Here is a 15,575-nt window from a genome sequence, read left to right as displayed (position 1 = left end):
TCCAACAACAGGGGCATTGAGCTCAAATATGAGGCCAGTGACTCGGAAATCAACTTTTTGGATTTAAGAATCAGGGTAGATGGTGGTGAATTGGGTACTTCCACGTATTTCAAAGAGATGGACCGTAATGGGTTTATTAGCTTGGACAGTTGCCACCATCGGCCTTGGCTAAAGGCAGTTCCTAGGAGCCAGTTCAGGTGTCTTAGGCACAACTGTTCCCCTCTCGATTACCAAGAGGAAGCTAATAAGTTGAAGATTTGTGAATAAATCCTTCTCTTCGTTTACCCAATGATGGTCAGGCAGCGACCACCTCCAGTTTTTCACCTAGATTCTAATTTTTTACCACCTACTCTGCCCAGCATTATCTCGTAAAGAGACTTCTTTCAAAACATTGGGATGTTCTTAAAAGTGACAGAAATTTAGGACCACTTCTACCAGAGGCCCTTCTGTCACTTTTAGAGGAATACCACCTCTTAGACTCACTGTTGCCCCAAACAATGTTGAATCACCAAAAAAAATTGGATTTTTGACTTACCGTAAAATCCTTTTCTCTTAAGCTCATTGACAGACGCAGTCCTCTGATTAATATCAGTAGGGTTATACTGCCCCCTACAGGAGTAGGACACTAGGTAGGAAAAACGTTCTGGCCACACCTTAGGGGCAGTCCCAGAGGGTATATCCTCTCTCTCCCTGCTACAGGATGTCAGTTATGTAACAAAGCAGTGTCAGAGAATTTAACCCAACCCAACTCAAAAATAGAGGGGCGGGTACTGCGTCTGTCAATGAGCTTAAGAGAAAAGGATTTTACGGTAAGTCAAAAATTCAATTTTCTCTGTCGCTCATTGACAGACGCAGTCCTCTTTGATTAATATCAGTAGGGACGTCCCAAAGCAGTGCCACAAATGAGGGGTGGGATAACGGAAATCAAAATCCAATCCAGAAGGCCCAACCTTGAAAAGGTATGAACCGACGACCAGGTAGCCGCCTTGCAAACCTGAACCACTGACGCCTGATGGCGGAAGGCCCAGGAAGCACTAAGCGCCCGAGTGGAGTGCGCCTTAACAGGGAACGGAGGAATCCGACCCTTAATAGAATAAGCCTGTACCACCGTCTGTCTGATCCATCTAGAGATAGTCGCAGCAGACGCAGGCAACCCCTTTCTAGGGCCATCCATGATCACAAAAAGTGAATTCGTCTCACGGAAAGATTCCGTAGTAGTCAAGTACGCCCTGATCGCCCGAACCACATCCAAGGAGTGTAACGCAAACTCCCGAGGATGACTGGGCTTAGGACACAGGGAAGGTAGCACAATATCCTCATTTAGATGAAAATCTGAAACCACCTTAGGAAGGAAGGATGGATTCGGACAAAGAACTACCTTATCCCTATGAACCACCAGATATGGGGAACGGCAGGACAATGCGGCCAGTTCTGACACCCTGCGTGCAGAAGTGATAGCCACCAAAAAGGCCACCTTCTGGGATAAAGTAAGCAAGGGAATCTCCCTAATATTTTCAAAGGGAGGTTTCTGAAGAACCGACAACACCAAATTAAGATCCCAGGGCGGCAAGGGCGCGCGCACCGGCGGAGCCAGGTGCCGCACCCCCTGGATGAAATTCCGCACCAAGGAATGAGTAGCCAGAGGCCTCTGAAAGAAGATTGCTAACGCTGAAACCTGACCCCTGATAGTGCTCAAGGACAGTTTCTGCTCAACCCCCTGTTGCAGAAAAGCCAATATTCGGGCCACCGAGTAAGAACGTGGAGGAAACCCAAGGGATTCACACCACGTGATATAAGACTTCCATGTGCAATGATAGACTTTTCTGGAAGTCGCTTTCCTCGCTTTAATTAGAGTAGGAATAACTGAAGCTGACAACCCCTTGTCCTTCAGCACCTGGGTCTCAATAGCCAGGCCGTTAAGCCAGCGATCGTAAAGCAGGATGGAAGATCGGTCCCTGAGACAGCAGATCCTCCCTGAGAGGAAGTCGCCAAGGAACGTCCGCGACCAGCCTGACCAGGTCGGCGTACCAGACCTGACGGGGCCAGTCCGGAGCTACCAGGATAACTGGAATTCCCTCCACCTCTATCCTGCGAAGAAGTTTTGGCAGCAACTTGAGAGGAGGGAAGGCATACAGTAGCTGATACTGCCCCCACGGGGCGACCAGCACGTCTGCGGCGTCTGCTAGAGGATTGCGGGAGCGAGCTACAAACCTCCGCACCTTCCTGTTGAGCCGAGATGCCAACAGATCCACATCCGGGGTGCCCCAACGAAGGCACAATTGGTGAAATATCTCTGGATGAAGAGACCATTCCCCTTGATCCAGAATCTGACGGCTGAGAAAATCTGCCTGCCAATTCTCCACCCCCGGAATGAATACCGCGGAGAGGGCTGGAACAAATCGTTCCACCCAACGAAGGATGCTGGCCACTTCCATGGCCGCCAGGACACTCTTGGTGCCCCCCTGGTGATTGATGTGAGCCACGGCCGTGGCATTGTCCGATTGGATCCGCACCAGGCTGCCCCGGAGCTGCTCGGTCCAGTGAATCAGACAAAGTCTGATCGCTCTCAGTTCCAATACATTTATCGGTAACCTGGATTCTTCCAGGGACCAGAGCCCCTGAGCAGATCGTCTGCCGAGAACGCCACCCCACCCGGATAGACTGGCATCCATGGTGACAATCGTCCAATAGATTGGAAGAAATTACTTCCCCTGACTGAGCATTGGTGACCGAAGCCACCAAACCAGAGATTCCCTGGTCCGTTCGCTCAGCCGGATCTGATTGTCCAGGGAATCGGGATTCCGGTTCCATTTGAGAAGAACCTCCTTTTGAAGCATCCGGGTATGAGACTGGGCAAACGGTACTGCCTCGAAGGAGGCCACCATCAGTCCCAGAACCCTCATGCATGTCCGCAGGGAAGGCAAGTTGACGGTTAATAACTGAGTCGTCGACTGAATCTTCCGGAGTTTCTCCGCCGGGAGAAACACCTTTGCCAAGGATGTATCCAAAGTTAGGCCCAGATAGTTCAGTCTCCTGGTGGGGACCAGGGATGATTTCTGCCGGTTCACCAGCCACCCAAACTCTTCCAAAGACATCATAGTGATCTCCAAGTTTAGCAACAGAGCCTGCGGAGACTCCGCACGGAGTAGAAGGTCGTCTAGGTAGCCTAGAACCGAAATGCCCTGCTGTCGCAACAGTGCCAAAACTGGGGCCAAGACCTTTGTGAAGACCCGGGGAGCAGAGGCGAGCCCAAAGGGTAACGCCGCAAACTGATAATGGTTCTCTCCCACGGAAAAGCGAAGGAAACGCTGATGTCCTGCATAAATGGGAATGTGAAGATAGGCATCCTTGATGTCTATGGACGCCAAAAAATCCCCCTTATGCAGGGAGGCCACTACTGTGCGAATGGACTCCATCTTGAATTTTTGCACTCGGACAAAATGATTGAGTGCTCTCAAGTCCAGAATTGGACGCACCTTGCCCTCTTTTCTGGGTATTGTGAATAGGTTCGAATAGAACCCCTGAAAACGTTCTGTCCAAGGAACGTGGACCACCACTCCTTGTTGCATCAAATCCATCACTGCCCCCCGCAAAGCTTCTAAGCGATCCGGGGATAGTCGGATATTGGAAGGGAAGAACCGCACCGGTGGAAGTGATCGAAACTCGATCTTGTATCCTGACCGTATGACCTCTTGAACCCATTTGTCTGGAATCCTGGAGAGCCATGGGTCCGGAAACGGTGAAGACGTCCCCCCACCCCAGATATGGGTGGGGGCGCACCTTCAGGCTGTATTGGTCTTATCTTCAGGTCTGGCAGAGCCGGATCTTTGTTTACCCGACCAGCGCCCTTTGAAACCCCCCGGGGGGGCTTTGGAGGACTTCGCCTTATCGCCCGCCCCAGAGGAGCAAAAAAACTTATGAGCGGAAAAGGAAGGTCCCCGTCTGCGACGCGGTACTTTCCCCTTAGTAGTCTGTGCTAAAAAGGTGCTCTTGCCACCAGTGATGATCTAATCCAAAGTGGCACCAAACAGGCGATCCCCCTGAAAGGGGAGATTAGTCAAAGCTTTTTTGGAAGCTTGATCCGCCGACCAGCATTTTAACCACAGCATACGCCGAAGGACCCCTGCCGAGATCGATACGCGCCCCATTAATGGAGCGGCGTCACAGACAAACTGTAGCGCTTGTACCATCTGCTCCAGCAAGTCCGATAATGCCGGGGGGGGGGGGGGGAGACTTCTCCCCTCCAGATCTCGGCGTAACAACTTGGTCCACTCGGTCAATGTTTGTGCAACCAGAGCAATGGTGAACACTGGCCTTAAGGCTGACCCTATCAGGGAAAATATAGAGCGGGATATAGATTCCGCTTTACGGTCCACCGGATCCCGAAAAGACGGAGCGTCCTCCACCGGGATAACCGTAGCTTTATTTAATCTGGAAATCGGTGAATCCACCTACGGTGGTACCGTCCATTTATTAAGGAGGGATTCTTCAAACGGATATCATCTAGCAATCCATTTGGAAATACAAGGGGCTCGTTTTGGACAGACCCATTCTTCCTTAATTATATCTTGAAAACATTTGGGCAAAGGAAACACCTTTGCCATCTTGGTAGGCTTGCGAGTACCAAAAGCAATTTCAGTATCAACTGCTTCCGTAGGTATAAGCTCAAGTCTTAAAGTTTCCCGCACAGACACGATCAGTGCATCTACCAGCGCTTCATCTTGCGCTATAGCGGAGGGAGAAATGTCTTCCTCGCTATCCGAGTAGATGGGATATGAGACACTAGCCCCAGAAGATGGACCTGCAGCCGCTGCGACAGGCTCAGAATCTGTATCTGAAGTGTCAGACGAAATAGGGGTAGGCGGGGGTCGCTTTTTTCGCCCCCCGTCCCTGACAGGCCACCTCCACCCGGGATACAAAAGACTCTAAAACCGCTGACAATGCATCAATAGTAAGTGGAGAACTGGAGGGTCCTGCGGCCACCTCGAGGGGATCAGGTGGGGATACATGTGTGGCAGGGTCCATGATAAATCCAGGAACACCTGTCAGCAAACAAGGATTGCAAAAGAAAAAACTTTTTTTTTTGTATGTAATCTCCCAGCGCAACAGCGCCCCTCAGTGCCACCTGCTTCGGACCCCCACAGAGAGAGAGAGAGAGAGAGAAAGAGAGACCCCAAGGGCTCACCACCTGATGCACAGAAGCTTCTACCGAACTGCTCTCAGCGCTGTCCTTACAGAACAGGAAGTCTTGTGGATCGATTTACCCGGGTAAAGGAGGCGGCTCCGCCCCTTTACACGCCTTCCGGCACTCCCACCACTACTCCTCGAGGTAGCTGGGTGTATCCAAGATGGCCGCTGCCATGCACGAGACATTAGGCTACGCCAAAATGGCGGCCCGCGGAATGATGGCGGCTCCGTGCGGCCCATGGAAGCGTGCAGCTGCATCGCTAATAGAGGACTTGCGATAGGTAGGTGCCTGATAGTATCATGCACGACTGTTTCAACAGTAACGCCAGCGGCGCCCTGTCTCCATCCCTGACCTTCAGTCATGGATTCCTTAGTCCTTTTACCATGCAGGCTTTCCTTGCAGTGACATACATATAGATTGTCAGCTCCCAAACCAAGCCTCCTGGAGTGGTATCCTTACTCACCAACTCACACTAGCAAGGGGGAGATATGTGAAGTGTGTCACAGGATAGAGGGGAACCCGGGATCATGAGGGTCCGACCATCCACAGAGGGGCCCGCATCCATTCCCAAAACCCGACAGGGGGAGAAGGGGAACATTCTACTCACCATACCGGAACAGGCGGCCACCCACTCCTAACAGAACCCCTCTCCACCGAGGTGGGGGGCTGTCGACCAATACGGACGCCGCAACTCAGTTTCCGACTGGTCGTAGGCGTTCTGGCGAGACGTTTAACTCGCAGGGCCAGTCCCTGTCCAGTGGGACTATGTCGCGGCCGACCCAGCGCGGACCTAGGGCCTGCACGCGCTCGTAGGCCGGCTGGGGTGACCACTGGATCTCAACATCCAGCCCGTCGCCCAGCTCCAGCCCAGTTCCTCACAGAAACAAAAAACTGGAGAGAAAAAGCTGACTAGGCAGAAAAAAAACTGACATCCTGTAGCAGGGAGAGAGAGGATATACCCTCTCGGACTGCCCCTAAGGTGTGGCCAGAACGTTTTTCCTGCCTAGTGTCCTACTCCTGTAGGGGGCAGTATAACCCTACTGATATTAATCAAAGAGGACTGCGTCTGTCAATGAGCGACAGAGAAAACGTTTTTTTCTCTCAAATTTCAGTTTTTCTTTGTATTATTTTTGTTTTTCAGTCTGCATCAGTTTAATTTTCATGCTTATATGAATGGTCTGTAACTTTGTGCAATTTTTTGTATTTTGATTGTTAACAACGTTCCTCTCCGACTCCCGCGTGTGATGATCTAAATTTCAATTTTATAACCTTGTTTAATTAATGGGATGTGTCCCCTTGCTGTGACTCCGTTCTATTTCCTGATTCCGGGTTGGTTTTGTCTTCTGTGTTCTCCCTGGGTGGAGCGCATGTGGGATGCTTGGATCGTCCCTCCCCCCGGAACTGTTTTTAGAGCCAGACACACAGTTGTTCACAATTACCACCCTCTCCATCTGGGCTATATAATGGACTTGAAGCAGACACTTGGCCACACCCCCTGAAGACGTCGTTCTGAGAAACGCATCAGAAGGAGCTTGCCAGTGTCATTACGTCACACCCGGAAGTCGCCCATCTTTTTAGTGGAAACCGAGGAGCGTCCCCTACTGAGTGTTTTTATACCCTTTCTGCCCACTGTGCCTCTGTTGGATTGTGAGTGTAGGCCTGTGTTTTATAATAAAGGTGTTTTTAAACGAATTACACTATGGGCGCATTCTCTTTAATATTTCTCCCATGCACGAGGATGGTTACCTGCCTGGAGATTTAAGGTGGATTGTTTCTGCCTATCATCCTATGTGGAGTACGGTCACCTAAGGATTGGTGCTGTTTGGCTGACTGAATTGTGGATGTCCCCAGCCTTTTTTCCAGGAGAGTGGGGTGTAGTGGTCCCATAACCACTTACTGCTGTTCTGATCTCCACCTGTCGGTAAGAGTCAGTGTGTGGTGGATGATCTGTCACCTTTCTGCTGTACCAAGCACCTGGGTGAAGAGTCCGTAATCCTGAACTTATTTGCTTAACCATCATTTTTATGGGACTTTGATGAACATTATTACTGTTATCTCATCTATCCACTAGCGCTGCTCGTGTGTGTATCAATATTTATTAATTCATTGTGGGAAATTGGGAGTGAAAAAATGAGGGGAGAGTTTTTGTGAAAAAACTCAAATGCTGACGCGCTTAAACATGTATGCAAAACGCAGCTAAAGCACTTTTTTTTTGTTTTTTTGCTTCAGCAGCACTGGCGTTAAAGCAGATTTTGTTTTTAATGTCCCATGTGCATGAGGCCTAAGACTAAGATTGCTAAGTTTGGTTAAATGACAAGTAAATTCAAAATCAGACATTTGGATCAACAAAACATGTTTATTTTCAACAATTATTGTGAAACTGAAGAAGGTTCTTAATAGCATGGAGTTTCATTTCTTTTTCATTTGACTGGGTTCACATTTTAAATTTGTTTACACCAATGTAGGCATAGTGAGCTGACTACTATGATGCATATAAAACAAAGAGAAAAGAGCTAACAGAATGTTATCAAGTCTGTATGAAACAAATGCATCTTGGTTCACAAGGAGAAGAAAAAAAAAATGAACAGAAAATCAAAGTGGTTCTAAATAAAGCTTTTTATTTTTTTTTAATTTCCACTATCTATCCCCCCCCTTCTCTCTCAAAACACCCATGGGTAGGGCAGAGCAGTGCTTTCAATGGAAGTGGCCTTCTATAGTGGCACATAGAGAAGAGGTGAGAAGCCAGGAGCGCTGGCTGTGGACCCTAGAAGATGTTGATTGGCCACAGAGCAGGTAGGTATATCATTTTGTTATTTTAAGAAAAAGAAAAAAAAAAAAAAAAACACGATTGAGCATTTAGAATCACTTTAATTTTGTAAAAGAGAAAAAAAATGTTACATTGAACTGCTTAATGCAAAAAAATAAAACATATCAACAATTGGTCAAGTCAATTTGTACTTAAAGATAGTTGCATCGCACCAGTGCTAAACTTAAAAAAAAAAAATGCTTGTTGCCTAGCTAGTATGCTAATACAAAGGCTTTGATCGGGAGTACTGACATTTTCTGGCTTCTCTGATTACAAACATGCTCCAAGGCAGCTATCCTTTTCAGGTTTGGTTAAAATTACCTAATCTTTATTCTGTCCCAACTCAATGAATGGCCTAGAACATGCCTATTAGGGGTTCCGACACCTACTAAGAATGAATTTGTTCCAGGTCAGGGATTCACCAGGCATTGTATGAATGACAGATGGAACTGCCTCAGAGCAGGAGGCAACAATGGCAGAATCTTTTTTTTCTGCCTTGACAACCTTCATTGATATAGGTACATAGGTAACATGTAAATTTTCAGTTCTTTTATTAAGACCTCATGCACAAAAGCCGTTTATTAGCCTAAATGTCCTCACACTTTCTACAACCGGGAAGTTGATTAAACTTCGATGGGCAGAGTTAAATATACATTGGTGGCGTAGCCTGGCTCTCTATCATTGCCTAAAGCATAGACAAGCTCCCTTTCCAGCCAGCACTAACAGCAGTAGGTACAGGACATAATTCCCATACAGCCCGAGTGGCTCACACACATATCTTGGTTTGCGAGGAGTTGTAAATGCTGCATACAGCCATCAATACAACTAAACTGCTGTACGCAGCTGTACTTGTGTAAATACTGATTGATTTTTGCACTGGTGTATTCCTGCACATGGACATACAATATATTTCCCTATACTATCCAATTTTGCATTTGACAAAATATGTCGTACACGCATGCATGGGTAGATGCAAATGATAAAACAAACATTTATACAAGCAAGACTGCATAAAGCCGTTTACTTGTATTGGTGGCTGTACGCAGTACCTAAGCCTCCCTGGCCACTGGAAAGCACCAGGCATTTTATACTTAAGCATGTTTGGCCTAATGTCCATAAGGACTAAAAACTGACCAAACAATATATCTATTTTTAGAGAACATAATGTGCTTGTTTACAGTATTAAACAAATCTGCTAATGACTAAACACAATCTAAAAAGTGTAAGTGGCACGAATAACTTTTAGTTAAAGCATTACATTTGAAATGCCTCAGAACATGTTCTGAACAAGTTTAGAAAAGTCAGACTTGTATAACATGTTACACAACACAAGGGATTTAAAAAAAATTCTGAAAAGTAAACTGTAAAATTTGTATACAGAATGTATGATTACACTTTAAAGGAACCAATTATATCTGGCTTCTCTATCCAATTTCCATACCCTTGTGCTTTCAAATAGGATTTCAGCAAGGTTTTGGCCATTTGGTATGATAAAGCACGTCTCTAAAAGACAAAAAAATAATCACATTTGGTTATCTGCAGATTGCATAATTTTATTCAAAAAATGTACCACACTCTACTCTACCATTTACAGAGCTGTTTGGAGGGTCCTAAAATTAGGATTTTTGGTTTACTTGTAAAATACTTTTCTTGGGAGTACATCACAGGAACATAGGGTTTCTTCATATCCATAAAAATTGGGTTATGCTATCACTCACAGGTGACTGAATGAACACTGGCAAAAAAGACAGGATTTGTACTAATGAGAAACCACAGAAAAAGGCTGAATACCTGGGTGCAAGAAAATGATTTTGCAGGTCTACCAAAAATGTATCATACATTACAGAACACATGGTTTGTTCATATCCAGAATTACTAGGATGCCCCAAAGCACTGAACATGAGGAATGGGCAATACAGCAACAAGTTCAAAACTCAAAAACAGAATAGGCTAAAACCCTACTACAGAGCTGGAAGCAGGAACTTCTGACGGCATTGGTAAAATTTAGTAAACGTGTGAATAGATGTTAAGGTGGCATCCTTACAAAATTGAATGGCTGAAGCTTGATGCTGAATAGCCCAGGAAACACTGGCACTCCTTGCATAATGAGCCTTGGCTGAAAAAGTAGAAACCTTGTCCTTAATGGTATAGGCTAAAGAAATAAGTTAACAAATCTAACAACAAACAGTGGATCAGAAAGCAGCCTGTTTTTACACAGACAGAGCAAGCAGGGAAGGGGAGTACCGGCATTCCGAGAAACTATGAGCAAAGGATCACCTTTCGAGTAAGAAGAAACAACTGAATATCAAACAGAGAATTCTGTAAAACAATACCAAACTAAGGTCCCACTCAGACAATGGAAACCGAAGAGGCAGGACAATCCATGTGTCCCTTTGCACAAATGGCTTTAAAAAGGAATTAGATGCATCTGAATCCAAAGCCCAGGTTAGCGCTGGAGTAGTGGATCTCTTCACTCCTTATAACTGGTCGGTTCAAGGAATGAGATCAGTGAAAGAGCAGACTTTGAGTACTATAAAGGGTAAGAGGTTGATTAACAAAGACCAGAGGCAACTCCAGACCAGACAGGAGAAATGCCAAACAGCGCCCCTCGAGCTATGGTTTGGGATGAAACTTTCAAGCCTCACACCAGGTGAAATAAGCTTCCCATGTACGATGGTACACCTTTCTGGAGTCAGGCTTTTTGGCACAGAGCAGGGTAAGAATGATGGGAGTCAGAAATGTCCCTGTCCCCCATGACTTGTACCTTAAAAGCCATGCCAGCAAAAGACAAACCGGAAGGCAGGATGGAATATTGGTCCATCTGGACAATCTCGAAAAGCCCTTGCCAGGCAACAGGGAGATCAGAGAGCAAATGCCTGCGGATCCCTTGACCAGGAGACAAATCTGTCCAGCTTAAACCTGGCTGTCAGAAGATCTGCATCTCTGATAACAAGCCTCTGTTAAAAAGGGTCCACTCACCTGCATTCAAGTTGCTGATCTGCCTGTCAATTTTCCATACCTGGAATGTGCACAGTGGAGAAAGCTGGAATATGCTATTCCACCCAGGACATGATCATGTTCATCTTTTCTTGAGCAGGGAGGCTTGTTGTCTTCCCCTGGTAATTGATATGTGCCACTACTGTAACATTGTCTCACTGTACTCAAACAGTGTCACCTTGAAGGCAAAAAGGACCAATGTTGGGAGACACAGATGAATTGCCCAAATTTACAAGAAGTTGATTGGTGAAGTCTGTTCCTCCACTGACCACATTCTTTGAACAGACTGGTTCTCCAGAACACCTCTCCCCAGCCTGACAGGCTGGCATCTGTTATAAGAACCTTCTAAGTTATTGGAAAAGAGTTTCACTTCTGGATTCAAAGACAAGATCAGGTTTGGAAATGTATAGGCAGATCCAGGGACTGTGGACTTTTGTCCAAGGTGGACAAAATATTGAGCTGCAACTCCGTGTGCAACTAAGCATATGGAATGGCAACAAACATGAAACGGGAGGCTTGGTCTGGCCTCTACCCTGCGGTGAGCACAGGTAAAAAAAATAAAAAAAAGCAGCAGCAGCCAGCGTTTCCCCCCAGCCTGTGGCCTAAGTGGGGGGAGTTAGACTTCCACATATTTCACTTCAACTCCAGCTTTCCACCGCATCCTCTCATAGTTTGAGAGTGTAATATTTTATTGGTTTTCACCATTCAATTTCTGTACTGTACTGCGAGATGTGCGCTCTCTTTCTTTTGCCTTTTTCCATAAAGATTGCACCGCTCCCCTGCGCAGCCTATCAATAGCAGCACTCCCAGTGTTCAGTTTCCAGAGGTATATATTTTTTTCCTTATGTGTAATGTTTCGAACTACCCACTCACATATTCCGTGTTGACTAGGCCCAAGTATTCCAGATGTTGTGTTAGGACCAAGCTTGGTTTTTGGAGGTTCAGTACCCAACCGAACCACATTAGGACTTGCACTGTATGCCAGATTGTTCACATCAAAATATATACTGATGGCTCTCAAAGGAGCAGGCTGTCCAGGCATCCCACCTTAGGGATAACTCAGGTCCTCAAGAAACTCAGAACCAGCCAACTCCTTAATAAACCCCCTGGGAGCAGTGGAGAAGCTGAATAGCAATGCCAGAAACTGGCAGTGACAATCCTCCACAGAAAAAATTAGACACCATTGGTGAGGTGAGTAGGTGAGGTCTCAGACGGTCCCCTCCTACACGAGCAGCCAGAAAAAAAGAACAGCTCCAGATAGCATGCGAGTGCCAGATGCCACCTGCGCCCCAGGTGCAGCCGCCGATGCGACCCCCAAATTGCAGGGTGTCACGCACCGAAAACAGCTAGTGCATCCACCAGCGCCTGTCGCGGCAGGGGAGGTGGAAATGTCATCCTCATCGTCCGAGGAGACAGGGCGCAAGGTAACAGGCCCGGCAGCTCCTAGTGGCTGATGGGTAATAGCTGAGGAACAGCCCCCTAGAGGTGCGTTATGTGTAAAAGCTTTTGTTTTTAACCTTTTTACTGCCGAAGCCTACTCCTGCAGAGAGGTGCATTACCCACTCGTGAAGGCTAACTGAACGGGCGGCGACTGTCAGAGGACATAACCCAACTCAAAAGAGAGGGGCGGGTACTGGGTACGTCAATGAACTTATGAGAAAAGGATTTTACAGTAAGTTCTATATCCAGTTCTCTATCGTTCATTGACGGACGCAGTTCTCTCCGATTCATACCAGTAGGGACGTCCCAAAGCAGTGCCATAAAACGAGGGGTGGGAACAGCAGAAAACAACAAGTCCCAAAGGCCAAACAAAGCCGACCAGGCATCCAAGGACTCATCAGAACAAAAGATGAGGCCCACCTGAAACAAACAGTAAACACCCTAAAAAGAAGGTCAAAAGCCCTCCAAACAGCAGCCAGCAAAAAACCTTGCGGCCGAAAAGAGGCAGCTGCAGATGGCAGTACATCCACCTTATAAAACGTGGTAAATGTATGAACTGACTACCAGGTAGCCATCTTGCAACCTGGAGCACAGATGCCTACAAGGGGAAAAGACCAGGAAGCACTAGGCGCCCGAGTAGAACGCGCCGAAACAGGGAATGGTAGGACCTGACCCTTAATTTAAATACAACTACACCACCGTCTGTCCGATCCATCCAGGAATTGATGCAGCAGGTGCAGGCAGTCCCGTTCACGGGCCATCTATAAGTACCGAGAGCGAGCCTGGCTTATGAAAAGACTCAGTAGTCGCCAAGTACACCTTGAGTGCCCGCACTCTAAATAGAGTAAGCAATGCACATTCCTTAGGATGGGAGGGCTCAGGACACAAGATGGGAATACTATGTCCCCATGCAAGTGAACATCAGAAACATCCTTCGGAGGGAAGGACGGATCCGGACGAAGTTCCACTTGGCCCCATGATCAACATATAGGGAGAACGACAGGATAATTATTAATGGGGGGGAGTACTGCACTTCAAGGATAATTTTGAGAGTATGGGAATAGGTCCTTAAATATAATAAATATGTGAAAAAATAGTGAAAAAGTAATTAATAAGTAAATAGTTAATAAACAAAATCTTCCGTGCTTCTCTGTGCAATATTTAGACCATCAGTATATGCATAAATCAGAAAAATTCAAACGGAAATAAAAGCTCCATTTATCCAAAAGAAGTGCTGTGTGACTTCAGGGCAGTAAAAAATTAACATATAAATATAAGGTGCATATGTTGTTTAAAGTAGTGGTGCTGTGCAATCTTCTATAAAATAAAGTGCATATATTATGATGCTGTATACCAATATTAATCTTACCAAAATACCAGTGCTTATGATTACTCAAAGTGCTTAGTGCTAATAAACTGCTGTTTTTTTACAGAGTAAATGCTATCCTATATGTTTTTCTTTTATAAGACAAGTCCATTTAACAAGGTGCTTCAGTGTCAGAGTAAAGGGTGTCAATGTCCCAATCTTAGATCCAAATCCTTTAATACACCTCTTCCACCTCTATAATGTGTAAGTGATCTTCAGTGTCAATCACTTCTAGGTGTGCAAACCGCACACCTTACTGCTGCATATAATACACCTTGGTTTTTTTTGCCAGTGTGGTGGCTCCACTCCAATCGCCATATGGTTATCCTTCCATTTCTTTGCGGGACTGTGGGTACACTTTCCAAACCACTAGGATATTGTGGGGTATTAAACGGGCTCTCTTGTATCAGACACTCCTTACATCTGCCTCGCAGTTTTACTGTTTTCTCAGAAAGAATTTTAGGCCATCATACTGTAGTATTGTCAAGCTTTATTTATAAAAAAAAATCATAGTAACTTACAGTTAAAACTGCCCCAATCTGCTCATTCTGTTTGCCACGGGGTTTGTATGAATGTCCCGTAATGTCACTTCCGGTGTATGCTTCCTAGTACGCCCTACGCGTTCAGTCACGATACCACGTGACTTCTTCAGGGGATCCCCTGAAGAATCGTATGATGAAAAAAAGTCACCCTAGAAGTCGTTTCCCACACTTCAAGCAGGGTGAGAATCACTGAAGTAGCCAAACCCCCGTCCTTCAGCACCTGCCATTCAACAGCCAAGTCGGCAATGTCAGCAACTGTAAAGTCGGATGGGAGATGGGCCCTGGACACAATAACTCCTCCCTTAGAGAAATTCTCCAAGGAGCGTCTGCGGCTAGCCTGACCAGGTCAGCGTACCAAGCTTGGCGAGGCCCGTCTAGAGCCACGAGAAAGAAAGAAATCCCTTCCACCTCGATCCTGAGAAAAATTCTTGGCAGCAAATTGGGAGGAGGAAAGGAAGACCGCAGCTGATACTGACCTTGGCCCATCCGTGAGCATGCACACACGACCATGCCAGCGGCAGCCGTGCGCAGACCATGCTAAACTCCACAGCATCGTTCATGTTGAACTCAGCAAAAAGTTCTTGCCCATGACAGAACCCATAGTGCCACCATTGTACCCGCCAGAGGGTCCCGGGAGCGGGTCAAAAACCACAGCACTATCCTGTAGATGCAACGCCAACAGGTCCACGTCTGGAGTGCCCCCAACGAAGGCACAACTGCTGAAACACCTCCAGATGAAGGGGCCATTCCCCTGCATCCAAGGCCTGTCGACTGAGGCAATTCGCCCTCCAAGGTTTCCACACCTGGAAAGGGAACAGCGGAAGACCTGGAACAAGGCGCACTGCCCAACGAAGAATTGACACTTCCAAGGCCGCAATGACACCCTTGGTGCCCCCTTGCTGAATGACTTAAGCCACGGTCGTGGCGTAGTTGATTGAACATGCACCGGGCAGCTACAGGTGCCGATCGCTCTCAGCCCCAGGACATTGATCGGTAACCTGGATCCTCCAGGGAAAATACTCCCGAAGCGAAGCAGAGAACCTGCCGAGGACTTCTCCTCACCCAGACAGGCATGCATCCAGAGTGATAAGTGTTCAGGAAAAAGGGGAGGAAGGATTCCAGCTTATGACTCCCTGGTCAGCCAGCTCACCCGGATCCGAAAGTCCAGTGTTTGGATTCTAGTCCCATTTGAGAAGGATCGCCTTCTGGGGGATCCCCGAGAGGGAATGAGCGAAA

At 46.8% G+C, this 15,575-nt stretch overlaps 1 protein-coding gene across 1 annotated transcript in view; it reads right to left on the bottom strand.

Annotated features, from left to right (window-relative positions):
• Window positions 1-9,383: 9,383 nt before the first annotated feature.
• Window positions 9,384-15,575, bottom strand: part of ADAD1 (adenosine deaminase domain containing 1) — a gene marked incomplete at both ends in the record, with an annotated part of 395,920 nt that continues 389,728 nt past the window's right edge. The window contains one exon of the mRNA XM_082243486.1: window positions 9,384-9,497. Within this exon, the coding sequence (XP_082099612.1) occupies window positions 9,384-9,497 (114 nt within the window). The remainder of the gene's footprint in view (window positions 9,498-15,575) is intronic.

Source organism: Pelophylax lessonae, assembly GCF_965119305.1.
Source record: "Pelophylax lessonae genome assembly, chromosome: 1".
Taxonomy (NCBI): Eukaryota; Metazoa; Chordata; class Amphibia; order Anura; family Ranidae; genus Pelophylax; species Pelophylax lessonae.
Note: the sequence above shows the minus strand (reverse complement) of the source record. Positions and strands in the feature narration are given on the sequence as shown.